Here is a 27631-nt window from a genome sequence, read left to right on the forward strand (position 1 = left end):
TCGTCTAGAGTTCAACTGCTGTCGGGAAAATACAACTTTCCCTTTAAACACGTTCGGTCTTTTCCGGGAGGTTCCGCCGGGATTCGACACTGCCTCCCCTCCGCTACTGCAGCCTGGTCGCGAGGACCTGTACCAATTCACTTATTATTAGCGATATCAGAAATTATAAACAATATGCCATTTTAAACGCAGGGAAAAGTCAGTCGTTGGATACCAACACCCTCTGCAAAATGCAGGCCATCAAATGCGTCGTGGTGGGCGATGGGTAAGACCTTTTGTGTGTGTTTAGGCTGAAAATGTGTCATTTTTCGAGTCTGTGAGGGCAATTGTTGCAGTAAGGGCTGGGGCTATAGCGGGTTGAATGGGTTGGCTTTCAGTTCGCTAGAATCCGCTCTCTCATCAGTGCGTGAGCGTCAAATGAATGTTGAGCAATTACATTTTTCTTTTGTTAGCATACTTTGTGATTTCATGTTATCAATGTATTTGCCAAATTTTCCGCCAGGTTTTGCACAATAACATTTTAAGTTCGGGTGTGAAATATTGTCTGAAATTGAACTAAAGCTATTTGAAGGTTTCATTGAAATATAAAAACAACTAACTAAAGCTTCTCGGATTAACAACATTTGGAAACCCATATTTGTCGGGTTTTTTGGGGGGGAGCAAAATTGTGAAATATACATGAATATGTGCATAGTTGCAGAAATGTCGCTGGGAGGTCTTGGCTGAGACTCATTAAATGATGTAATGCTTTCACACCTACACAGCCAGCAGCTCCTACGGAGGCACGGGCTACGGATGGACATGGGCACCTATGCGATATACCGGGTTTATATAGCCTTTCTACCATAGACATCATTGAAAGACAGGTTTATTTGACTTCTGCTACATTGTGATGCGGTGCGGATGCGGCGTAGATCTTGGGTAGTGTGTGGAAGTAGGGTGACTGGACTGCATAGCATAGCTAAACAGGGGTGTGGGGGGCCCTGTCTAGGATTTTTTTAGGGGATGGGCAACACACACACACACATGCGCAATATTGTACAACTAACCTTGTGGGGACAAGGTTCAGTCCCATTCAAAGTCCTATTTTCCCTAACCCCAAATCTAACCCTAGTCGGGTCCAAAAGGCTTCTTAACAGCTTCTACCCCCAAGTCATGAGACTCCTGAACAGCTAATCAAAGGGCTACCCAGACCCCTCTTTTACACTGCTGCTACTCTGTTTATCATCTATGTATAGTCACTTTAACTCTACCTACATGTACATATTACCTCAACTAACCGGTGCCCCCACACATTGACTCTGTACCGGTACCCCCTGTATACAGCCTCACTTGTTATTTTGCTGCTGCTGTTTAATTATTTGTTACTTTTATTTCAAATGTTTTACTTATCTACTTTTTACTTAACACTTTGTATTTTTATTTTCTTAACTTCTTAAAGCACTGTAAGGTTGTTGCAATAAGCATTTCACTGTAAGGTTGTTGCAATAAGCATTTCACTGTAAGGTTGTTGTATTCGGCACATGTGACAAATAACATTTGATTTGAGCTCCTAACCCTAAATCTAACCCTAGCTCCTAACCCTAGCTCCTAACCCTAAATCTAACCCTAGCTCCTAACCCTAGCTCCTAACCCTAAATCTAACCCTAGCTCCTAACCCTAGCTCCTAACCCTAAATCTAACCCTAGCTCCTAGCCCTAGCTCCTAACCCTAAATCTAACCCTAGCTCCTAACCCTAGCTCCTAACCCTAAATCTAACCCTAGCTCCTAACCCTAGCTCCTAACCCTAAATCTAACCCTAGCTCCTAACCCTAGCTCCTAACCCTAAATCTAACCCTAGCTCCTAACCCTAGCTCCTAACCCTAAATCTAACCCTAGCTCCTAACCCTAGCTCCTAACCCTAAATCTAACCCTAGCTCCTAACCCTAGCTCCTAACCTTTAACACTAATTCTAACACTAATTCTAACCCTAAACCCACTAGAAATAGCATTTGACCTTGTGGGGACAAACAAAATGTATTTTACCAAAAGGCAAAAGGCCTCCTGCGGGGACGGGGGCTGGGATTAAAAAGAACAAATAAATAAAACATAAATATAGGACAAAACACACATCACGACAATGAGAGACAACACAACACTACATAAAGAGAGACCTAAGACAACAACATAGCAAGGCAGCTGTGGTCTGCCAATGTGCCCCCTAGCCAGAAGGCTATGTAGGACAGTGTCTGTGTTCACACACACACACACACACACTGCCAAACAACCATACACAGCCTTTAGCCTTTATTTATTGATTTGATTACTCTCTCTATATATCCCTCTCTCTCTATATATATATCTCTCTCTCTCTATCCCTCTCTCTCTCTCTCTCTTTCTTCTCTCTCTATCCCTCTCTCTCTTTCTCTCTCTATCCCTCTATCTCTCTCTTCTCTCTCTACCCCTCTCTCTCTATCTTTCTCTCTATCCCCCTCTCTCTCTCTATCCCTCTATCTCTCTCTACCCCTCTCTCTATATATCTCTCTTTCTCTCAATTCATTTTTCAGTTTAAAGGGTTTTATTGGCATGGGAAACAAATGTTTACATTGCCAAAGCAAGTGAAATAGATAATATACAAAAGTAAAATAAACAAACATGGCATTCTTTCTCTCTCAGAGCGGTGGGAAAGACATGTCTTCTCATCAGCTATACCACCAATGCCTTCCCTGGAGAATACATCCCCACAGTGTGAGTATCATAGCATGAAGCTTCACTACAATAACGATGTGTGTGTGGGTGCATGCCTGTTTTTGTGTGTGTGTGTGCATTCCTATGTGTTTGTGTGTGTGTGTGTATGCGTGCGTGCGTGCGTGCATGTTTGTTTGTGTGTGTGTGTGTGTGTGTGTGTGTGTGTGTGTGTGCATGCCTGTTTGTGTGTGTGTGTGTACTTCTCTGAACAACATCCTGTCCTCTCAGGTTTGACAACTACTCTGCCAATGTGATGGTAGATGGGAAACCAGTGAATCTGGGACTGTGGGATACTGCAGGACAGGAGGACTACGACAGGCTCAGACCACTGTCCTATCCACAGACGGTAACTCACTCACTCACTCACTCACTCACTCACTCACTCACTCACTCACTCACTCACCCACTCACACATCTCTCATTCATTATCACTCATACACATTCCACATCCTCCATCTTGTGTCTTCCTGGTTCTGCTTAACTCATTCTCCACACAGTTTCCTGTTATTCCACTGTTTTCCTCATTATCTCGCCAGTGGCGGCTCCGTCAGACACACAGCTTCCTGCCTGCCTGGCTGCTGCTTCAGAGAAAATGATTAGGGGGGCTATTTTAACGTTCCACCCATCCCAGCCAGAGAGGAGAATAGTCCTATTCTCACACAAATTATCAAGGAACCTACCAGGTACAACCCTAAATCCATTACCATGGGCACCCTCATAGATATCATCCTGACCAACTTGCCCTCTAAATACACCTCTGCTGTTTTCAACCAGGATCTCAGCGATCACTGCCTCATTGCCTGCGTCCGTAATGGATCCGCTGTCAAACGACCACCCCTCATCACTGTCAAACGCTCCCTAAAACACTTTAGCGAGCAGGCCTTTCTAATCGACCTGTCCTGGGTATCCTGGAAGGATATTTACCTCATCCCGTCAGTAGAGGATAACTGTTTGCTTTTTAAAAATGCCTTCCTCACCATCTTAAATAAGCATGCCCCCATTCAAAAATGTAGAACTAAGAACAGATATAGCCCTTGGTTCACCCCAGACTTGACTGCCCTCAACCAGCACAAAAACATCCTGTGGCGTACGGCATTAGCATCGAATAGTCCCCGCGATATGCAACATTTCAGGGAAGTTAGGAACCAATATACACAGTCAGTTAGGAAATCTAAGGCTAGCTTTTTCAAACAGAATTTTGCATCCTGTAGCACTAATTCCAAAACATTTTGGGACACTGTAAAATCCATAGAGAATAAGAGCACCTCCTTCCAGCTGCCCACTGCACTGAGGCTAGGAAACACTCACCACCGATAAATCTCTGATAATCGATCATTTCAATAAGCACTTTTCTACGGCTGGCCATGCTTTCCACCTGGCTACCCATACCCCGGCCAACAGCTCTGCACTCCCCGCAGAAACTTGCCCAAGTCCCCCCTGCGTCTCCTTCACCCAAATCCAGACAGCTGATGTTCTGAAAGAGTTGCAAAATCTGGATCCCTACAAATCAGCTGGGCTAGACAATCTGGACCCTCTCTTTCTAAAAGTATCTGCCGAAATTGTTGCAACCCCTATTACTAGCCTGTTCAACCTCTCTTTTGTATAGTCTGAGATCCCCAAAGATTGGAAAGCTGCCGCGGTCATCCCCCTCTTCAAAGGGGGATGATCCTGCCCTGCCTTTCTAAAATCTTCGGAAGCCAAGTCAACAAACAGATCACCGACCATTTCGAATCCCACTGTACCTTCTCCGCTATGCAATCTGGTTTCCAAGCTGGTCACGGGTGCACCTCAGCCACGCTCCAGGTCCTAAACGACATCATAACCACCATCGATAAAAGACAGTACTGTGCAGCCGTCTTCATCGACCTGGCCAATGCTTTCGACTCTGTCAATCACGGCATTCTTATTGGCAGACTCAATAGCCTTGGTTTCTCAAATGATTGCCTCGCCTGGTTCACCAACTACTTCTCAGACAGAGTTCAGTGTGTCAAATCGGAGGGCCTGTTGTCCGGGTCTCTGGCAGTCTCTATGGGTGTGCCACAGGGTTCAATTCTCGGGCCGACTCTTTTCTCTGTATATATAAATGATGTCGCTCTTGCTGCTGGTGACTCTCTAAACCACCTCTACGCAGACGACACCATTCTGTATACATCTGGCCCTTCTTTGGACACTGTGTTAACAAACTTCCAAATGAGCTTCAATGTCATACAACACTCCTTCCGTGGCCTCCAACTGCTTTTACATGCTAGTAAAACTAAGTGCATGCTCTTCAACCAATTGCTGCCGCACCCGCCTGCCCGATTAGCATCACTACTCTGGATGGTTCTGACTTAGAATATGTGGACAACTACAAATACCTGGGTGTCTGGTTAGACTGTAAACTCTCCTTCCAGACTCACATTAAACATCTCCAATCCAAAATAAAATCTAGAATCGGCTTCGTATTTCGCAACAAAGCCTCCTTCACTCATGCTGCCAAACATGCCCTCGTAAAACTGACTATCCTACCAATCCTTGACTTCGGCGAAAATAGCCTCCAACACTCTACTCAGCAAATTGGATGTAGCCTATCACAGTGCCATCCATTTTGTCACCAAAGCCCCATATACTACCCACCACTGCGACCTGTATGCTCTCGTTGGCTGGCCCTCACTACATATTCGTTGACAAACCCACTGGCTCCAGGTCATCTATAAGTCTTTGCTAGGTAAATCCCCGCCTTATCTCAGCTCACTGGTCACCATAACAACACCCACCCGTAGCACGTGCTCCAGCAGGTATATTTCACTGGTCACCCCCAAAGCCAACACCTCCTTTGGCCGCCTTTCCTTCCAGTTCTCTGCTGCCAATGACTGGAACGAATTGCAAAAATCACTGAAGCTGGAGTTCTATATCTCCCTCTCTAACTTTAAGCACCAGCTGTCAGAGCAGCTTACCGATCACTGTACCCGTACACAGCCAATTTGTAAACAGCACACCCGACTACCTCATCCCCATATTGGTATTTATCTTCTTGCTCTTTTGCACCCCAGTATCTCTACTTGCACATCATCATCTGCACATCTATCACTCCAGTGTTAATGCTAAATTGTAATTATTTTGCCTCTATGGCCTATTTATTGCCTTACCTCCCTAATCTTACTACATTTGCACACACTGTTGTTTTTGTCGCACTGCTTTGCTTTATCTTGGCCAGGTTGCAGTTGTAAATGACAACTTGTTCTCAACTGGCCTTCCTGGTTAAATAAAGGTGAAATAAAATATATATAATAGTCAGACCAGTGACAGTGACAGGCCAACCACCAGGATTACTGAGTGGTGTTGTTATAACACATTAATACATCCTGTCTGCCTCAGTAATACATCCTGTCTGCCTCAGTAATACATCCTGTCTGCCTCAGTAATACATCCTGTCTGCCTCATTAATACATACATCCTGTCTGCCTCAGTAATACATACATCCTGTCTGCCTCAGTAATACATAAATCCTGTCTGCCTCAGTAATACATCCTGTCTGCCTCAGTAATACATACACCATGTCTGCCTCAGTAATACATACATCCTGTCTGCCTCAGTAATACATACATCCTGTCTGCCTCAGTAATACATACATCCTGTCTGCCTCAGTAATACATCCTGTCTGCCTCAGTAATACATCCTGTCTGCCTCATTAATACATCCTGTCTGCCTCAGTAATACATACATCCTGTCTGCCTCAGTAATACATACATCCTGTCTGCCTCAGTAATACATACATCCTGTCTGCTTCAGTAATACATACATCCTGTCTGCCTCAGTAATACATACATCCTGTCTGCCTCAGTAATACATACATCCTGTCTGCCTCAGTAATACATCCTGTCTGCCTCAGTAATACATCCTGTCTGCCTCAGTAATACATCCTGTCTGCTTCAGTAATACATCCTGTCTGCCTCAGTAATACATCCTGTCTGCTTCAGTAATACATCCTGTCTGCCTCAGTAATACATCCTGTCTGCCTCAGTAATACATCCTGTCTGCCTCATTAATACATCCTGTCTGCTTCAGTAATACATCCTGTCTGCCTCAGTAATACATCCTGTCTGCCTCAGTAATACATCCTGTCTGCCTCAGTAATACATCCTGTCTGCCTCATTAATACATCCTGTCTGCCTCAGTAATACATACATCCTGTCTGCCTCAGTAATACATACATCCTGTCTGCCTCAGTAATACATCCTGTCTGCCTCAGTAATACATCCTGTCTGCCTCATTAATACATCCTGTCTGCCTCAGTAATACATCCTGTCTGCCTCAGTAATACAGTAATACATCCTGTCTGCCTCAGTAATACATCCTGTCTGCCTCAGTAATACATCCTGTCTGCCTCAGTAATACATCCTGTCTGCCTCCCTGTCCAGAGGAACCCCTGCACACACACACACTGGTGTTGCATTACGAGGCCCCAGCTCCAGACTCCTCCAGCCCCTCTGTAAGGTTACCGTACCTGCTCTGAATACCAACGCATCCTTTAGTCTCTCCAGCTGCTGTCCTTTTCTATACAGAACGTATAGAGTCACTGAGTCACAGAAATCACAGAGTCCAACGCAGTTTTTTTCATGCAGTGTTTCTTGTTTAATTAGCCTGTTTAATACACTGTCTGTTTTCTGTGTATTGTCCGAACAGGACGTGTTCTTGACATGTTTCTCTTTGGTGAGCCCTGCCTCCTTTGAGAACGTCAGAGCTAAGGTGAGTATCTTTATCACCCTGCTAAATAACAGTCATGGTAATATCACTAATATTGTCAGCACCACATTGTACAGTGTTACATTGTGTTCATTCATGTTGCTGTTTGGGCTGATGGCCCAACTCCACAACCTCTTTATGTAGGTTGACCTTTTAAGACCTTATAACCCTTTGACCTTAATGATCTTAACAGTGGAACTTCCGGGTACCACTGTTAAAGGTCACATAGAGCTCAGAGGTCAAGGGTTCATTTTTATTACATTTTAAAAATTAAACTAGGCAAGTCAGTTAAGAACATATTCTTATTTACAATTACGGTCTAAGGCACTGCATCTCAGTGCTAGAGGCGTCACGACAGACCCCCTAGTTCGAATCCAGGCTGTATCTCAACTGGACATGATTGGGAGTCCCATAGGGCGCCGTACAATTGGCCCAGCATCGTCTGGGTTTGGTCGGTGTAGGCTGTCATTGTAAATACGATTTTTTTCTTAACTGACTTGCCTAGTTAAATAAAGGTTAAAATTGTATTAAAATGAACCTTTGACCTGTATGTGACCTTGAACAGTGGTACCCGGAAGTGCGTCACCACTGCCCCAACACCCCCATCATCCTGGTGGGCACGAAGCTGGACCTGAGGGACGACAAGGACACTATTGAGAGGCTGAGGGACAAGAAGTTGTCCCCAATCACCTACCCTCAGGGCCTGGCCATGGCACGGGAGATAGGTGGGTGTCTGTGGAGGAGGGGGGGGGTTTTGGTTTGAGAAAGAGTGCGAGGATGTAGTGTGTCTGAATGTGTTTCTGACAGCTTCTTTGAGCTCAAGTGTTCACCTGTGTCTGAACTCACCTATTTTGAGTCCAAGTTTCTGACTGACCAATTGGATGTGTGTCAGTCCTCATCCCCTTCTCTGATTGGCTGTCTCCTGTCCCCTACAGGTGCGGTGAAGTACCTGGAGTGCTCAGCCCTGACCCAGAGGGGGCTGAAGACCGTTTTTGACGAGTCCATCCGGGCCGTCCTGTGCCCGCCGCCAATCAAAAAGAGGCGCAAGAAGTGCACCCTCTTCTGAGAGAGTCGGGGCGAGGAGGAGGAGGAGGAGGGTCTGCAAGAAATAAAAACTGAATCTACTGTTTTACAGAAAGTGTTGCTAATCTATCGCTGTCAGTGTCTCAAATACTACCCTAGTCCCCCTTTAACACTGGCCAAAAGTAGTGCACTATGTAGGGAATAGGGTTGTTGTTTGTAAGGGAGCGGTAGTGCACTATGTAGGGAATGGGGTTGTTGTTTGTAAGGGAGCGGTAGTGCCCTATGTAGGGAATGGGGTTGTTGTTTGTAAGGGAGCGGTAGTGCACTATGTAGGGAATAGGCAACGCTTCACAGATATAGGTTGTTGACACAGGAGTGGGTAGAACTTGAAAGGGTGTGTCCCAAATTGCACCTGATTCCTTAAATAGTGCACTATTGACCAGGGCCCACATAGGGAATAGGGTGCCATTTGGGAGACAGACTAAGGCACAATTAATTGAACTCCTCTTTAGGACTTTTGCATCCATTCTGTGTGACCTATGCCTTAAATCAATTGGGTAAATGGAACAGGTCAGTGTCTCAGAGAGAGAGGTCATTCTGGGTAAATGGAACAGGTCAGTGTCTCAGAGAGAGAGGTCATTCTGGGTATATGGAACGGGTCAGTGTCTCAGAGAGAGAGGTCATTCTGGGTCAGTGTCTCAGAGAGAGAGGTCATTCTGGGTCAGTGTCTCAGAGAGAGAGGTCATTCTGGGTCAGTGTCTCAGAGAGAGAGGTCATTCTGGGTATATGGAACGGGTCAGTGTCTCAGAGAGAGAGGTCATTCTGGGTATATGGAACGGGTCAGCGTCTCAGAGAGAGAGGTCATTCTGGGTATATGGAACGGGTCAGTGTCTCAGAGAGAGAGGCCATTCTGGGTATATGGAACAGGTCAGTGTCTCAGAGAGAGAGGGCATTCTGGGTCAGTGTCTCAGAGAGAGAGGTCATTCTGGGTAAATGGAACGGGTCAGTGTCTCAGAGAGAGAGGTCATTCTGGGTCAGTGTCTCAGAGAGAGAGGTCATTCTGGGTCAGTGTCTCAGAGAGAGAGGTCATTCTGGGTATATGGAACGGGTCAGTGTCTCAGAGAGAGAGGTCATTCTGGGTATATGGAACGGGTCAGTGTCTCAGAGAGAGAGGTCATTCTGGGTATATGGAACGGGTCAGTGTCTCAGAGAGAGAGGTCATTCTGGGTATATGGAACGGGTCAGTGTCTCAGAGAGAGAGGTCATTCTAGAGATGGAGATGGAGGAACAAACACAATGGGTTGTTAATCTGATTCTGTCCTGATTAACTCAACTTCTTTCCTTTATAAGACAAAATACAGAACTCACACAGACACACACAGGTGTTTATGTCTATAACCCTGCAGTACTGTAGGACCAGGTGATTGGTTTATGTCTGTAACCAGTACAGTACTGTAGGACCAGGTGATTGGTTTATGTCTATAACCAGTACAGTACTGTAGGACCAGGTGATTGGTTTATGTCTGTAACCAGTACAGTACTGTAGGACCAGGTGATTGGTTTATGTCTATAACCCTGCAGTACTGTAGGACCAGGTGATTGGTTTATGTCTGTAACCAGTACAGTACTGTAGGACCAGGTGATTGGTTTATGTCTATAACCAGTACAGTACTGTAGGACCAGGTGATTGGTTTATGTCTATAACCAGTACAGTACTGTAGGACCAGGTGATTGGTTTATGTCTGTAACCAGTACAGTACTGTAGGACCAGGTGATTGGTTTATGTCTATAACCAGTACAGTACTGTAGGACCAGGTGATTGGTTTATGTCTATAACCAGTACAGTACTGTAGGACCAGGTGATTGGTTTATGTCTGTAACCAATACAGTACTGTAGGACCAGGTGATTGGTTTATGTCTGTAACCAATACAGTACTGTAGGACCAGGTGATTGGTTTATGTCTGTAACCAGTACAGTACTGTAGGACCAGGTGATTGGTTTATGTCTGTAACCAATACAGTACTGTAGGACCAGGTGATTGGTTTATGTCTATAACCAGTACAGTACTGTAGGACCAGGTGATTGGTTTATGTCTGTAACCAGTACAGTACTGTAGGACCAGGTGATTGGTTTATGTCTATAACCAGTACAGTACTATAGGACCAGGTGATTGGTTTATGTCTATAACCCTGCAGTACTGTAGGACCAGGTGATTGGTTTATGTCTATAACCAGTACAGTACTGTAGGACCAGGTGATTGGTTTATGTACTATAAGACCAGGTGATTGGTTTATGTCTGTAACCAGTACAGTACTGTAGGACCAGGTGATTGGTTTATGTCTAGAACCAGTACAGTACTGTAGGACCAGGTGATTGGTTTATGTCTATAACCAGTACAGTACTGTAGGACCAGGTGATTGGTTTATGTCTATAACCAGTACAGTACTGTAGGACCAGGTGATTGGTTTATGTCTGTAACCAGTACAGTACTGTAGGACCAGGTGATTGGTTTATGTCTATAACCCTGCAGTACTGTAGGACCAGGTGATTGGTTTATGTCTATAACCCTGCAGTACTGTAGGACCAGGTGATTGGTTTATGTCTATAACCCTGCAGTACTGTAGGACCAGGTGATTGGTTTATGTCTATAACCAGTACAGTACTGTAGGACCAGGTGATTGGTTTATGTCTATAACCAGTACAGTACTGTAGGACCAGGTGATTGGTTTATGTCTATAACCAGTACAGTACTGTAGGACCAGGTGATTGGTTTATGTCTATAACCAGTACAGTACTGTAGGACCAGGTGATTGGTTTATGTCTGTAACCAGTACAGTACTGTAGGACCAGGTGATTGGTTTATGTCTTTAACCAGAACAGTACTGTAGGACCAGGTGATTGGTTTATGTCTATAACCAGTACAGTACTGTAGGACCAGGCGATTTTACTGGCCAGTTCAGGTCACATGGTCAGGAATAACAACTGGCCTCTGTGGCCAATGTGGCAGAAGATGAATCCTCAAGAAATGGGCCCAAAACAAATGTGATTTGTTTCCTTAAAACATGTTATTTTTATTGATTTGTATTTATTTTATGTTTTAGTTTTTTAATGTCCTGCCAGTGCAAACCAAAACGTAGTCATTGATAAAAGCTCTCGGACATCTTGAAATCTTATCAAACTTTAATTTGTCACATGCGTCGAATACAACATGTGTAGACCTTACCGTGAAACGCTTACTTACAAGCCCCTTAACCAACAGTGCAGTTCAGGAAAATATTTACCAACGTACCTCTCTTAACGTTAATGTGGACAGGAACTCTCTCAACGTTAATGTGGACAGGAACTCTCTCAATGTTAATGTGTCTAGGGACAGGAACTCTCTCAACGTTAATGTGGACAGGAACTCTCTCAACGTTAATGTGGACAGGAACTCTCTCAACGTTAATGTGGACAGGAACTCTCTTAACGTTAATGTGGACAGGAACTCTCTTAATGTTAATGTGGACAGGAACTCTCTCAACGTTAATGTGGACAGGAACTCTCTTAACGTTAATGTGGACAGGAACTCTCTTAATGTTAATGTGGACAGGAACTCTCTCAACGTTAATGTGGACAGGAACTCTCTTAACGTTAATGTGGACAGGAACTCTCTCAACGTTAATGTGGACAGGAACTCTCTCAACGTTAATGTGGACAGGAACTCTCTTAACGTTAATGTGGACAGGAACTCTCTTAACGTTAATGTGGACAGGAACTCTCTCAACGTTAATGTGGACAGGAACTCTCTCAACGTTAATGTGGACAGGAACTCTCTCAACGTTAATGTGGACAGGAACTCTCTTAACGTTAATGTGGACAGGAACTCTCTCAACGTTAATGTGGACAGGAACTCTCTCAACGTTAATGTGGACAGGAACTCTCTTAACGTTAATGTGGACAGGAACTCTCTTAACGTTAATGTGGACAGGAACTCTCTTAACGTTAATGTGGACAGGAACTCTCTCAACGTTAATGTGGACAGGAACTCTCTCAACGTTAATGTGGACAGGAACTCTCTTAACGTTAATGTGGACAGGAACTCTCTCAACGTTAATGTGGACAGGAACTCTCTCAACGTTAATGTGGACAGGAACTCTCTCAACGTTAATGTGGACAGGAACTCTCTAACGTTAATGTGGACAGGAACTCTCTCAACGTTAATGTGGACAGGAACTCTCTCAACGTTAATGTGGACAGGAACTCTCTCAACGTTAATGTGGACAGGAACTCTCTCAACGTTAATGTGGACAGGAACTCTCTTAACGTTAATGTGGACAGGAACTCTCTTAATGTTAATGTGGACAGGAACTCTCTCAACGTTAATGTGGACAGGAACTCTCTCAACGTTAATGTGGACAGGAACTCTCTTAATGTTAATGTGTCTACGGACAGGAACTCTCTCAATGTTAATGTGTCTAGGGACAGGAACTCTCTTAATGTTAATGTGGACAGGAACTCTCTAAACGTTAATGTGGACAGGAACTCTCTTAATGTTAATGTGGACAGGAACTCTCTCAACGTTAATGTGGACAGGAACTCTCTCAACGTTAATGTGGACAGGAACTCTCTCAACGTTAATGTGGACAGGAACTCTCTTAATGTTAATGTATCTAGGGACAGGAACTCTCCTACAGTAGGGACCAGGGCCCTTATTCACAAAGCCTCTCGGAGTAGGTGTGCTGATCTACGATCAGTTCTCCCTTGGCCCATATAATCTTATTCATTATAATGTAAAAGACTAAACTGATTCAAGATCAGTACTCTTTATCTCTGAGACTCTTGAGACATACAGGTCCCAGGAAGGTATCTTCCAGCCGGGATGCCAGTTTGTACAGAACTACGAGACCTTGTTATTTTCTTTCTTTGTTCCCTGCCTGCTTGGCAGTTATTCAGCGTCAGTTTAACCGCAACATTTGAAACCCACTAAAGGGAAATAGGTTGTCAATGTGCCATAGTGAACACTGTTTTGTGGAACTAGCATGTGAAATCGTGATGAGCTCTCTCTCTCTCTCGCTGCAGAACCCAGACTACTGAAGTATGGGTGTGTCTCCAATGGCGACCCTATTACCTATATATGTCTCTATGTGCCCTGGTCCAAAGTAGTGCACTATATAGGATATAGGTTGCCATTTGGGATACACCCTATCTCCTGTAAAGGCTCCCAAGAGGACATGCGGTCTTAATATGTTTTTAGGCTGTATATTTTACTCTCTCTCTCTCTGTGTGTGTGTGTGTGTGTGTGTGTGTGTGTGTGTGTGTGTGTGTGTGTGTGTGTGTTCGTGTTCGTGTGTGTGTGTGTGTGTGTGTGTGAGAGAGAGTGTATATTTTTTAATTATCCCCCATCATGCTTCTGTGATTGTCTGAACTTTGATTAAGGAACAACTCTAAATAACAAAGATCAAGCATTTAAACACAAAAAAAGGAACTGTCTGTTTTTAATACCTGCTATAATGTTTGCCAAAATTAACATCTTCATTAAACATGTGTATAAAGTGATTTTAAAAAGGTATTAATAAATACACATATTTGAAAGTATCAAACACTGTAGCTCTGTTTTTCTTTGTTGTGATGTTGATGGTCATGATGATGAGGATGATGATGAAGATGAAGATGTGTTAATGTAATCATCTGGTGTTGCAGTATTGGTTCTGGTTTTCACTCAACAGTACTGTGTTGCATTGTAGCAACCTAAATATATTTTAGATTACAGTAACCTCCCCCTGCTGGTAAATGATGGTAGTAAAAATATATGTGAACTATTAAACATTTACCAAATAATATCTAATGTACATATTTTCTTTTACATATGACCCAGTGATGCCTTTCTATGCTCTTTGGTTACAATAAAAGTGCTTCCTATGACACAGCTTTATGTTCAAACACTAGTTTTTGGATACTGTGGACTCAAGTGAGTAGACTGAACTACAGCTTTATGGACACACAATATGTCTTGTATCAGCTCACTGTATACAGTAATGTGTTATTATTTTATTTAACAATGGACATTTTTAAAAACCAAATTATCACTTAAATATAAACAAACATGAATCATTGTTAATTAACAGACGTTTTTCATAAATCATAAATATATATATTTTTTAGCACTTTTCACTATGACATCGGGGACTATTATTTTGAAATGTAACAATTTCGTGACCCGGAAGTGACTTGGGCAACTTTTTCAAACTAGTTTCGCGGCGCACCGTTTGTATAATAGGGAGAACGTTAGATGATCTATGTTTAGCCTAAGGCGAAGGTAATTATGTATTTTTATTAGTTTAGAAATATTCCCGTTGTATAATAAATAACGTTAAACAAAACAAGTTTTATTTTGAAAGGAAATGTCACTAAATGGAAGTAGAAATGAAAGAGGACATGGAAAGAAAGGGACAACAAAAAGGAGACAATACTCCAGGGAGGCACTAGAGACAGCTGTAGAGAAAGTAAAAGCTGGAATGAGCCTTAGAGAAGCTTCCCGTGAGTCAGGGATTCCTCACACCACTCTCCAAGATCACAAAAAGAACAAATATGCCTTTGCCCCTCACCCCAACCTGGCAATAACCACCGAGGAAGAGCACTCCCTAATATCTTATGTTCTCTGGATGGCTGACCATGCCTTCCCTATCAGCAGGACTGTGGTGAAGGCTCTGGCTGTGGCCATTATCAAGGAGAGTGGCCGTAGCACCGTCGTCAATCTGGAAAGGGGACTGAGTGACAACTGGTGGTCTAGATTCAGGGCTCGCCACCCTGAGCTGAGCTCCAGGGTGCCCGACCCTCTCAACCGGGCCAGGGTACAGGGAGCTACTCCTGCCGCCATCAAGGGCTTCTTTGATGTCTACGAGCCCATCTTCGTCAGCCACGGCTTAGAACACAAGCCGCACCTCATCTTCAACTGCGACGAGATGGGGTTTTCGGACAAGCTCAAGTCCAGGGAGAAAGTTTTCTGTCAAAAAGACAGGAAACACATCTATCAACAGCAGCAGCACACCACTAGGGAACATATTACCGTGCACTGCTGTGTGAGTGCAGCTGGTGAGAGTATCCCGCCCTTCATAATCTTCCAGAAGTGCCTCCCCTGTACGGCCGAGGCCCTCGAGGGTCCACCGAAGGCCCTGTATGGTGTGTCCCCTAAAGGCTACATGGACGCAGAACTTTTCCTGAAGTGGCTGCTCTTCTTCGTGAAGCACGCCCCAAAGGAGAGGCCCCTGGTGCTCGTAGTGGACCACCACAAAACCCATGTGTCCAGGGAGGTTGTCAAGTTTTGCCGGGAAAATCAGGTGGAGGTGGTTTGTCTGCCGGCGAATACCACCCACGTGTTGCAGCCATTGGACATCAGCGTCTTTGACCCACTGAAGACTGTGTTCAGCAGGAATGCTGCACGTCTAGGCCTGGTGTGGCGCGATCTTGTCATCGGCAAGAAGCACTTCCCCGCCATGCTGCGAGAGGCCTACCCCCAGGTGGTCACTAAGAAAAACATTATGGCTGGGTTCAAGAAGGCAGGGATTTTCCCACTCAACAGAGAGGCCTTTGACTCCAGCCAGCTGGGGAAGCTGGTGCCGACCACCCCCGACCCCAAAGCAGCAACCTCAGAGGCCACTGCAGGGACCCCCAACACCAAAGCAGCAGAGACCCCCGCAACCCCAGCAGCGACCACGTTTCTTGTCCCGGGTGGCTGCTGTTCGACCTGCGGACAGCGTGCCCCACCCACAAACCCTTTGGTGGCTGCAGGGCTCGTCTCTCAAGACCTGGCCAATGTTCTGGTGCCCCCAGTCTTCCAAACATCTAACCGGCAGAAAGTGAAGCGTCGACTCCTCCTGCCGGCCCGCGTCATCACAAGCGTCAAGTACAACAAACTCCTTCATCAACAGGAGGCTGGAGTGAACGAGAAGCAGGAGGGAAAGAGGAAGCGGGAGGAACTGCAGAGGACGAGAGAAAAGAGAGAGCCCGGCAAAAACACCAAAGTGAAAAGGAAATGGCAGGCTGAGGTGTCAGAGCACTGCGCACCGGTGTCAGAGGACGATGTCTGTCTGCAGCCCCAATTACCTTGGGTTTTCAGTTTTCCATCTTTTGATAGTTTGCGCTAATCATTTGAGAGATGATGCTCTGAAGCCTGCTGTCATCAGAAGTAATCTCTGGTTATGTCCGAGAGGAAATTGAGATAATAAGAGAATAAGAAGAGAGGGGTGTAGAGGGAGGGAGGGAGAGAGAGGGGGGGTAGAGGGAGGGAGAGAGAGAAAGAGGGGGTAGAGGGAGGGAGAGAGAGAAAGAGAGGGGAGTAGAGGGAGGGAGAGAGAGAAAGGGGGGGAGAGGGAGAGAGAAAGAGAGGGGAGTAGAGGGAGGGAGAAAGAGGGGGTAGAGGGAGGGAGAGAGAGAAAGAGAGGGGGAAGTGGGAGGGAGAGAGAAAGCGAGGGGGTAGAGGGAGGGAGAGCGAAAGAGAGGGTGAGAGAGATGTTTCTTTGCAAGTGTTATTTATTTTAGGAGTAGGATTTCTGTTTTGTTTTTAACAGCTCCATGCTTCTGTGTTGTTGCATCAGTGATATTCTACTGAACTTTGATTAAGGAAGAACTCGAAACAAAAACAACAAATGTAACATTTAACAGAAAAAAGGAACTGTCTGTTTTTGATGACCAGGGGTGTATTCATTACGTTGATTCTGTTGCAAAACATTTCTTAAACGGAAGCAGACGGAACAAAACGGGGAGAGACTTACCTGGATTTGTCCAATAGAAACTCCAAACAGTTACAAAACGTTCCGTTGTGCAGCAGAATTGGTGGAATGAATATACCCCTGTTTTAATGTTGCCAAAAGAAAGCTCTTCACTGAACATGTGATTTAAAAAAGTGATCGTATTAGTGAACACTAATAAGTGCTAACCTTTATATATACACACTGAACAAAAATATAAACTCAACATGTAAAGTGTTGGTCCCATGTTTCATGAGCGGAAATAAAAGATCCCAGAAATGTTACATATGCACAAAAAGCTTTTTTCTCTCAATTTTTGTGAACAAATTTGTTTTCATCCCTGTTAGTGAGCATTTCTCCTTTGCCAAGATAATCCATCCACCGGACCAGGTGTAGCATATCAAAAAGCTGATTAAACAGCATGATCATTACACAGGTGCACCTTGTGCTGGGGACAATACAATGCCACTCTAAAATGTGCAGATGTCTCAAGTTGAGGGAGCGTGCAATTGGCATGCTGACCGCAGGAATGTCCAGCAGAGTTGTTGCCAGATAACTTAATGTTCATTTCTTTACCGCCTTCAATGTTGTTTTAGAGAATTTGGCAGTAGGTCCATCAGGCTTCACAACCGCAGACCACGTGTATGGCGTCGTGTGCGCGAGCAGTTTGCTGATGTCAACGATGTGAATAGAGTGCCTCGTGGTGGTGGTGGTGGGGTTATGGTATAGGCAGGCATAAGCTATGGACAACAAACACAATTGCATTCTATAGATGGCAATTTGAATGCAGAAAAATACAGTGACGAGATCCTGAGGCCCATTAGAGGTATCTGTGATCAACAGATGCATATCTGTATTCCCAGTCATGTGAAATCCATAGATTATGGCCTAATGAATTCATTTAAATTGACTGATTTCCTCATTTGAACTATAACTCAGTAAAATCAGTTAAATTGTTGCATGTTGAGTTTATATATTTTCGTTCAGTATAGAACTTATAAGCTCTTGAAAACCCTTATTATCCGAAGGGTAAAATCTATATACTTTCTGTAGCAGTTTGCGCAGATCCATACGCTGTGTGCCTCCAGTTGACAAACTATCCCCAGTTACACTGACACACAGGTGCCCCATAATGACAAAGCAAAAACTGTTTTTTAGATATTTTTGCAAATGTATACAAATAAAAAAAACTGAAATATCACATTTACATAAATATTCAGACCCTTTACTCAGTGCTTTGTTCAAGCACCTTTGGCATCGATTCCAGCCTCGGGTCTTCTTGGGTATGACGCTACAGGTTTGGCACACCTGCATTTGGGGAGTTTCTCCCTTTCTTCTCCGGAGATCCTCTCAAGCTCTGTCAGACACCTATTTTCAGGTCACTGCAGTGATATTCGATTGGGTTCAAGTCCGGGCCACTCAAGAACATTGAGACTTGTCCCGAAGCCACTCCTGTGTTGTCTTGGCTGTGTGCTTAGGGTCATCCTGTTGGAAGGTGAACCTTCGTTCCAGTCTAAGGTCCTGAGCGGTCTGGAGCAGGTTTTTGTCAAGGATCTCTGTACTTTGGGGCGTTCATCTTTGCCTCGATCCTGACTAGTCTCCCAGTCCCTGCCACTGAAAAACATCCCCACAGCATGATGCTGCCACCACCATGCTTCACCGTAGGGATGGTGGCAGGTTTCCTCCCTACGCGTGGCATTCAGACCTTAGAGTTCCATCTTGGTTTCATCAGACCAGAGAATCTTGTTTCTCACGGTCTGAGAGTCCTTTAGGTGCTTTATGACAAACTCCAAGCGGGATGTCATGTGCCTTTTACTGAGGAGTGGCTTCTGTCTGGCCACTCTACCATAATGGCCTGATTGGTGGAGTGTTGCAGAGATGGTTGTCCTTCTAGAAGGTTCTCCCATCTCCACAGAGGAACTCTGGAGCTCTGTCAGAGTGACTATCAGGTTCTTGGTCACCTCCCTGATCAAGGCCCTTCTCCCCTGGTTGCTCAGTTTGGCCGAGCGGCCAGCTCTAGGAAGAGTCTTGTTGGTTCCAAACTTCTTCCATTTAATAATGATGGAGGCCACTGTGTTCTTGGGGACCTTCAATGCTGAAGAAATGTTTTGGTACCCTTCCCCAGATCTGTGCCTCAAAACAATTCCTTCGACCTCATGTCTTGGTTTTTGCTCTGACATGCACTGTTAACTGTAGGACCTTATATAGACAGGTGTGTGCCTTTCCAAATCATGTCCAATCAATTGAATTTACCACAGCTGGACTCCAATCAAGTTGTAGAAACATCTCAAGGATGATCAATGGGAACAGGATGCAACTGAGCTCAATTTCAAGTCTCAACGCAAATGGCCTGAATACTTATTTAAAGAAGGTATTTCAGTTTTTACGTTTAATACATTTGCAGAAATGTCAGAACTGTTTTTGCTTTGTCATTATGGGGTAATGTGTGTAGACTGATGAGGGATAACATTATTTCATCCATTTTAGAATAAGGCTGTAACATAACAAAATATGGAAAAAGTCAAGGGGTTTGAATACTTTCTGAATGCACTGGATAGAGGGATTAGGGTGACATTTCAGATGCTCACAGTCAACCAGACATGGGATTTTCCCGGACTAATCAGGAATTCTTGGTTTTGAGGGAATAAGGCTGTCACGAAACAAAATGTGTAAATGTGTTGGGGTCTGAATAATTCCCGAATGCGCTGTACTTTATATACTATCCAATATACTAGGCGTTATAACCATGTATGATAATGTATGACTGTGGGTATTAAAATGTTTCTTATCAGTGCCAAAGCTGGGTTTGTTCCAGCTAGCCATCTTTTGATTTTAGGCAGTAACTTTTGCTCCACAGGGATTTAGATACAAGTTGGACTCCCATACCCCGGATGTGATTATTGTGTTTGTGTCGGCAGAGAAGGAGATGCCTCTGCCCGTACAGGTTTTTAACTTTCAGGTAAACTTGTGTTTTCAACAGTTTATATAACCGGGAACACGTTTGAATGACTATATTTTTTGTTTAGATTGAGTTGATCCTCTAACAAAGTGTTTTCAACTAGCGTTAGCTAACAAGCTAATCTTGCTAGCTAATGTTAGCTAAGAAGCTATGCTAGGGTCTCAACATAGACCTTATTAGCTAATAAATTTAGCGTTAGGGCGGATTGAACTAGGTTTATTATAGATTATAAATCTTCAATTTGTTTGATAGATTTAGCTAACTAGTCGGCGGATTAAAAAAAAACAGGTGTAGCTAAATTAGTTATAGAAAATGTAAACAGACAGTTTGATGGCTCGTGTTGAGTCGTTACTGTAATTTGCTCATTTAAAAAAAAACTGGCTGCAGTTAGTAATTCCTGACTAGCATAGCTACGTCTGTGTCAAACGTTAGCGTAGCCACCTAAAATGCAAGCTGTTTAGCTAGCTAAATAAAAATGTAGTTAGCTAGAGAAGATGGCTATGGAAACAATTCTTAAATTGTCTGTTATAATCAACTAGCTAAACAACATCCACCGGACTGGCAGAAGTTCCTATCACCCTGAAACCTTTCACCAAGCCTTGCAGTTCAGTTTAGGCGCTGTTCATTTAGAGGCAACGCATTAATTGACATCCCTTTTATGCAAGAAGCAGGACTTCCATGTGTCTTAAATGTCTCAGACCTTGCTTCTTCCACCAATTCACGTGTGTGACCCACCTTGTTTATACAGCACCAAATATTCACTACATCATCAAAAGTATGTGGACACCCATTCAAATTAGTGGATTCTGCTATTTCAGCCACACCTGTTGCTGAGAGGTGTATAAAATAGAGCACACAGCCATGCAATCTTTATTTTAAAAAAGACATGCAATCTCCATAGACAAAACATTGGCAGTAGAATGGCCCGTACTGAAGAGCTTAGTGACTTTCAACATGGCTCCGTCATAAGATGCCACTTTTCCAACAAGTCAGTTTGAAAAATGTATGCCCTGCTAGAGCTGCCCTGGACAACTGTAAGTGCTGATAAGTGAAAATGTCTAGGAGCAACAATGGCTCAGCCGCGAAGTGGTAGGCCTCACAAACTCACAGAACGGGACCACTGAAACGCGTAGCAACACTCACTACCGAGTTCCAAACTGCCTCTGAAAGCAACGTCAGCACAAGAATTGTTCGTCGGGAGCTTCATGGGCTCTCGAGTGGCGCAGCTGTCTAAGGCACTGCATCATTTTACATTTTAGTCATTTAGCAGACGCTCTTATCCAGAGCGACTTACAGTAGTGAATGCATACATTTCATACTTTTATTTTTTCCCCCTGTACTGGTCCCCCGTGGGAATCAAACCTACAACCCTGGCGTTGCAAACACCATGCTCTACCAACTGAGCCACACGGGACCGTGTGCATCATGGCCGAGTCCCATAGGGCGGTGCACAATTGGCCCAGCGTCGTTCGGGTTTGGCTGGGGTAGGCCGTCATTGTAAATAAGAATTTGTTCGTAACTGACTTGCCTAGTTAAATAAAAAAAATGAAATGGGTTTCCATGGCCTTGCAGTCGCACACCAAGATCACAATGCCAGGCATCAGGTTGAGTGGTGTAAAGCTCACTGCCATTGGAATCTGATGAATCACTCTTCACCTTCTGGCAGTCCAATGGAAGAATCTGGGTTTGGTGGATGCCAGGAGAAAGCTACCTGCCCCAATTTCATGGTTTGGGCTAGGCCCCTTAGTTACCATGAAGGGAAATCTTAACACTACAGCATAGATGATTTTGTGGCAACAGTTTGGAGAAGGCCCTTTCCTGTTTCAGCATGACAATGCCCTCGTGCACCATGCGAGGTCCATACAGAGATGGTTTGTTGATCAGTGTGGAAGAACTTGACTAGCCTACACAGAGCCCTGACCTCAAGCCCATCAAATTACTTTGGGATGAATTGGAACGCCGACTGCGAGCCAGGCCTAATCACCCAACATCAGTGCCCGACCTCACTAATGCTCTTGTGGCTGAATGGAAACAAGTCCCTGCAGCAATGTTCCAACATCTAGTGGAAAGCCTTCCCAGAAGAGTGGAGGCTGTTATAGCAGCAAAGAGGGGACCAACTCCATATTAATACCCATGATTATGGAATAAGATGTTTGACGAGCAGGTGTCCACATACTTTTGGTCATGTAGTTTATTACACAGCCCCAAATAACATCCAGCTAATGTGGTCAGAGGTCTGGCTAACTAACATGACTTATCATGCAAAGTGCTTTAAGTCATCAAGGACAGAAATCACTCTTTTGCCCTCCCCTCCATCTCCCCCCTCCCTTCCTTCCCTGCATCTCCCCCCTTTCCCGCCTCCCCTCCCTCCTCCAGGACAGCTCAGTGTCAGAGCTGGAGGTTGCCGCAGGGGCAGAGCAAGCTCAGGCTCAGGACAGCGAAAGAGACAGGGACAAGAGTAGGGCTAGCTTGGCCCAGACCTCAGCCTCAGAGCTGCCCTGTACCTCCCATAGCAGCAGCAGACCCAATCTGCTGTCACCGTTCACTGCAGGGGACTACGTTCTTAGCTCCAGCCTCTCAGCATGCTCCCTGCTCCCAGAGGTAGGACCACCAGAGCAGACAGAGCAAAGCTCTGATATATGGAATTGTTTTAAGGTCATACCAAGGATCATTTTGCTATTTGATTTTGAGTTTTAAGACCCCTTGAGGTATCATAAGGTGAATGCACCAATTTGTAAGTCGCTCTGGATAAGAGCGTCTGCTAAATGACTTAAATGTAAATGTAGGTATAAAAAAAAAAAAATAGAACATCTTTTTTTGATATAGCAGTAAGGCCAAAAATGATCTTAGGGCAGCAGGTAGCCTAGTGGTTAGAACGTTGGGCCAGTAACCGAAAGGTTGCTAGATTGAATCCCTGGGCTGCCCCTGAACAAGGCTGTTCCTAGGCCGTCATTGTAAATAAGAATTTGTTCTTAACTGAATTGCCTAGTTAAATAAAGTAAAAAAAATAACATTTTTTTATTTTTACATGTATTTAACCCCATATTTTTGGTACTAATCCAGTCTCCATATATACTTCCATAAATGTTTTCAACTTCGCACCAGGGGACCTTCAGACAAGTCTTGTGAGGCCTGTGGGCGTCCTAGAGAGTCTCACCTTTACACAGAGGGTCATATTAGTGTGTAGGCCAAACTGTTGGGACGCCACAGACAGTTGGCAGATTGGCTGTACCGACTTCAGATGAGTCCCAAGTAGCTTGTCGGGGTCATAGAGCAAAACAGAGAACACCGTCATGTTCGTGAGAGTCTCATCTTTCCATTCATTGAAGGGTCAATCATTTGTAGGCTGTTCGGATGCTACAGACAATTTTGTGAGAAGACCAATTGGGGTGTCTCATGGTCTGACAAACACCGCTCTAGCTCTGTCACCTTTCACTGCAGAAACACTGCTCTAGCTCTGTCACCTTTCACTGCAGAAACACTGCTCTAGCTCTGTCACCTTTCACTGCAGAAACACTGCTCTAACTCTGTCACCTTTCACTGCAGAAACACTGCTCTAGCTCTGTCACCTTTCACTGCAGAAACACTGCTCTAGCTTAAATTGATGGATTTCTATGGGGCTTTTTTAAAATGCTAATTCGATTTCAGCGGGTGCACGGACATTGACCTTAGACTTTTAGAGGTTGACCCCCTATCTCTCTCTCGCCCCCGCTCGCTCTCTCTCCATCTCACCTTCTCTCTCCCCCTCCCTTCCATCCCTCTCTCTCCTCCAGGGGGCTGTTGAGCCGATGCAGATCGATGCTGACCCCCAGGAAGACCAGCAGAATGCTCCAGACACCAACTATGTGGTGGAAAACCCCACACTGGTACGTTACTATAGCACTAAGCTAGCACTGGGACGTTACTATAGCACTAAGCTAGCACTGGTACATTACTATAGCACTAAGCTAGCACTGGTACGTTACTATAGCACTAAGCTAGCACTGGTACGTTACTATAGCACTAAGCTAGCACTGATACGTTACTATAGCACTAAGCTAGCCCTAGCACTGGGACGTTACTATAGCACTAAGCTAGCACTGGGACGTTACTATAGCACTAAGCTAGCCCTAGCACTGGGACGTTACTATAGCACTAAGCTAGCACTGGTACGTTACTATAGCACTAAGCTAGCACTGGTACGTTACTATAGCATTAAGCTAGCACTGTTACGTTACTATAGCACTAAGCTAGCACTGGTACGTTACTATAGCAATAAGCTAGCACTGGGACGTTACTATAGCACTAAGCTAGCCCTAGCACTGGTACGTTACTATAGCACTAAGCTAGCACTGGGACGTTACTATAGCACTAAGCTAGCACTGGTACGTTACTATAGCACTAAGCTAGCCCTAGCACTGGTACGTTACTATAGCACTAAGCTAGCACTGGTACGTTACTATAGCACTAAGCTAGCCCTAGCACTGGGACGTTACTATAGCACTAAGCTAGCACTGGTACGTTACTATAGCACTAAGCTAGCCCTAGCACTGGGACGTTACTATAGCACTAAGCTAGCCCTAGCACTGGTACGTTACTATAGCACTAAGCTAGCCCTAGCACTGGTACGTTACTATAGCACTAAGCTAGCACTGGTACGTTACTATAGCACTAATCTAGCACTAGCACTGGGACGTTATTATAGCACTAAGCTAGCCCTAGCATTGGGACGTTACTATAGCACTAAGCTAGCCCTAGCACTGGTACGTTACTATAGCACTAAGCTAGCACTGGTACGTTACTATAGCACTAAGCTAGCCCTAGCACTGGTACGTTACTATAGCACTAAGCTAGCACTGGGACGTTACTATAGCACTAAGCTAGCACTGGTACGTTACTATAGCACTAAGCTAGCACTGGGACGTTATTATAGCACTAAGCTAGCACTGGGACGTTACTGTAGCACTAAGCTAGCCCTAGCACTGGGACGTTACTATAGCACTAAGCTAGCACTGGGACGTTACTATAGCACTAAGCTAGCACTGGGACGTTACTATAGCACTAAGCTAGCCCTAGCACTGGGACGTTATTATAGCACTAAGCTAGCACTGGGACGTTACTATAGCACTAAGCTAGCCCTAGAACTGGGACGTTACTATAGCACTAAGCTAGCCCTAGCACTGGGATGTTACTATAGCACTAAGCTAGCACTAGCACTTTACTATAGCACTAAGCTAGCACTGGTATGTTACTATAGCACTAAGCTAGCACTGGGACGTTACTATGGGACTAAGCTAGCACTGGTACGTTACTATAGCACTAAGCTAGCCCTAGCACTGGTACGTTACTATAGCACTAAGCTAGCACTAGCACTGGGACGTTACTATAGCACTAAGCTAGCACTGAGACGTTACTATAGCACTAAGCTAGCCCTAGCACTGGTACGTTACTATAGCACTAAGCTAGCCCTAGCACTGGTACGTTACTATAGCACTAAGCTAGCACTGGTACGTTACTATAGCACTAATCTAGCACTAGCACTGGGACGTTATTATAGCACTAAGCTAGCACTGGGACGTTACTATAGCACTAAGCTAGCCCTAGCATTGGGACGTTACTATAGCACTAAGCTAGCCCTAGCACTGGTACGTTGCTATAGCACTAAGCTAGCACTGAGACGTTACTATAGCACTAAGCTAGCACTGGGACGTTACTCTAGCACTAAGCTAGCACTGGGACGTTACTCTAGCACTGGGACGTTACTATAGCACTAAGCTAGCCCTGGGACGTTACTATAGCAGTAAGCTAGCCCTAGCACTGGGACGTTACTCTAGCACTAAGCTAGCACTGGGACGTTACTCTAGCACTGGGACGTTACTATAGCACTAAGCTAGCCCTGGGACGTTACTATAGCACTAAGCTAGCCCTAGCACTGGGACGTTACTCTAGCATTAAGCTAGCACTGGGACGTTACTCTAGCACTGGGACGTTATTATAGCACTAAGCTAGCACTAGCACTGGGACGTTACTCTAGCACTGGGACGTTACTATAGCACTAAGCTAGCACTGGGACGTTACTCTAGCACTGGGACGTTACTATAGCACTAAGCTAGCCCTGGGACGTTACTATAGCACTAAGCTAGCACTGGGACGTTACTCTAGCACTGGGACGTTATTATAGCACTAAGCTAGCACTAGCACTGGGACGTTACTCTAGCACTGGGACGTTACTATAGCACTAAGCTAGCACTGGGACGTTACTCTAGCACTGGGACGTTACTATAGCACTAAGCTAGCCCTGGGACGTTACTATAGCACTAAGCTAGCACTGGGACGTTACTCTAGCACTGGGACGTTATTATAGCACTAAGCTAGCACTAGCACTGGGACGTTACTCTAGCACTGGGACGTTACTATAGCACTAAGCTAGCACTGGGACGTTACTCTAGCACTGGGACGTTACTATAGCACTAAGCTAGCCCTGGGACGTTACTATAGCACTAAGCTAGCACTGGGACGTTACTCTAGCACTGGGACGTTACTCTAGACTGGGACGTTACTATAGCACTAAGCTAGCCCTGGGACGTTACTATAGCACTAAGCTAGCACTGGGACGTTACTCTAGCCATGGGACGTTACTATAGCACTAAGCTAGCCCTGGGACGTTACTATAGCACTAAGCTAGCCCTAGCACTGGGACGCTGACTATCTTCCTTAGCTTTGTAGTTCTACTTCTATATTCTATGCTGAACACTGAACTAAATGAAGTCAGTCTGTCACATGGTGGTCTACTCCTATCATGTGTTATCTTCAATCTCGCTGTCTCGCTCTCTGTGTCTCTCTCTTTCTCTCAATCTCCCTGTCTCGCTGCCTCTCGCTGTCTCTCTGTCAATCTCTCTTGTCTCCCTGTCTCTCTCTGTCTTTCGTCTCTCCTGGTCTCCCTCTCTAGGACCTGGAGCAGTTTGCGTCCAGCTACAGCGGTCTGATGCGTATTGAGAGACTACAGTTCATAGCACAACATTGTCCCCAGCTCCGTGCCGAGGCCCTGAAGATGGCCCTGTCCTTCGTCCAGAGGACCTTCAACGTAGACGTGTACGAGGAGATCCACCGCCGACTCACCGACGCCAAGCGGTGAGGAGGAGTGTGTGAGAGTGAAGTGGAGCCTATATAAGGTACAAAAGTATCTGTGGGTTCTGTGTGTGTGTGAGATCCCGCATGTGTGCATACGTCCCTAACATCTCTGTCTATTCCCAGACAGGTGCAGGGTGTCCCTGACGCAGTGCCTGATGGGCCGGTGGAGGCCCCTCTCCTGGACACAGCCTGGGCAGAGAGCACCAGGAAAAAGGCCCTGCTCAAACTGGAGAAGCTGGACACTGACCTCAAGAACTACAAGGGAAACTCCATCAAAGAGAGCATCAGGTAACTAGCTACGGGGGAAACTCAAGTAGACATTGTTTTCACGGTGTTACGTGTGTCACAAGCAGTGGAGAT

At 45.0% G+C, this 27631-nt stretch overlaps 3 protein-coding genes and 1 long non-coding RNA gene across 11 annotated transcripts in view; 3 read left to right on the top strand and 1 right to left on the bottom strand.

Moving 5' to 3' along the window:
- Positions 1 to 104: 104 nt before the first annotated feature.
- On the top strand, positions 105 to 9831 carry LOC115171935 (ras-related C3 botulinum toxin substrate 3). Of its 8 annotated transcripts, none has more exons than XM_029729192.1 (8): positions 105 to 265; positions 2656 to 2727; positions 2956 to 3073; positions 7393 to 7455; positions 8018 to 8177; positions 8388 to 9185; positions 9455 to 9529; positions 9561 to 9831. In XM_029729192.1, exons 1-6 carry the CDS (start codon positions 231 to 233, stop codon positions 8516 to 8518), a joined length of 579 nt encoding a protein of 192 aa, XP_029585052.1. In that variant the 5' UTR covers positions 105 to 230; the 3' UTR covers positions 8519 to 9185; positions 9455 to 9529; positions 9561 to 9831. The 8 variants fall into 8 exon arrangements, with proteins under 8 accessions (XP_029585052.1, XP_029585054.1, XP_029585058.1 ...); XM_029729194.1 differs by having other exon boundaries at positions 9455 to 9498; XM_029729198.1 differs by having other exon boundaries at positions 8388 to 9154; positions 9455 to 9498.
- Positions 9832 to 10517: 686 nt separating this feature from the next.
- LOC115171936 (uncharacterized) lies at positions 10518 to 11168 on the top strand. Its single transcript, XR_003871291.1, has 2 exons — positions 10518 to 10729; positions 10846 to 11168. It is a non-coding gene; the product is annotated as an uncharacterized LOC115171936 (long non-coding RNA).
- Positions 11169 to 11753: 585 nt separating this feature from the next.
- On the bottom strand, positions 11754 to 14194 carry LOC115170522 (uncharacterized). The gene is made up of 3 exons (XM_029726736.1): positions 14185 to 14194; positions 12960 to 13143; positions 11754 to 12570 (listed from the first exon to the last, which is right to left on the bottom strand). The coding sequence occupies exons 1-3, from the start codon at positions 14192 to 14194 to the stop codon at positions 11754 to 11756; spliced, it is 1011 nt and encodes a 336-aa protein (XP_029582596.1).
- An 8367-nt stretch (positions 14195 to 22561) lies between these two features.
- The window catches only part of LOC115170523 (COP9 signalosome complex subunit 1-like), a 68154-nt gene continuing 63084 nt past the window's right edge, over positions 22562 to 27631 (top strand). Inside the window, exons 1-4 of the mRNA XM_029726738.1 lie at positions 22562 to 22762; positions 23935 to 24027; positions 27090 to 27271; positions 27395 to 27559. Coding sequence (XP_029582598.1) covers positions 23950 to 24027; positions 27090 to 27271; positions 27395 to 27559 — 425 coding nt within the window. The 5' untranslated portion in view covers positions 22562 to 22762; positions 23935 to 23949. The remainder of the gene's footprint in view (positions 22763 to 23934; positions 24028 to 27089; positions 27272 to 27394; positions 27560 to 27631) is intronic.

The sequence above is a fragment of the Salmo trutta genome, chromosome 32 (genome assembly GCF_901001165.1).
Source record: "Salmo trutta chromosome 32, fSalTru1.1, whole genome shotgun sequence".
Lineage (NCBI taxonomy): Eukaryota > Metazoa > Chordata > Actinopteri > Salmoniformes > Salmonidae > Salmo > Salmo trutta.

What these genes read in the sequence shown, in the direction of transcription:
- LOC115170522 (XM_029726736.1), bottom strand. An exon ending in TTTAGAGAGTTCCTGTCCAC is followed by an intron (nt 12,571 to 12,959) that starts ATTAACATTAAG and finishes GTTCCTGTCCAC; the next exon opens with ATTAACGTTGAGAGAGTTCC.
- LOC115171935 (XM_029729199.1), top strand. Translation starts at nt 231, where the DNA reads ATGCAGGCCATCAAATGCGTCGTGGTGGGCGATGG. An exon ending in CACTGTCCTATCCACAGACG is followed by an intron (nt 3,074 to 7,392) that starts GTAACTCACTCA and finishes TTGTCCGAACAG; the next exon opens with GACGTGTTCTTGACATGTTT. An exon ending in TTGAGAACGTCAGAGCTAAG is followed by an intron (nt 7,456 to 8,017) that starts GTGAGTATCTTT and finishes GACCTTGAACAG; the next exon opens with TGGTACCCGGAAGTGCGTCA.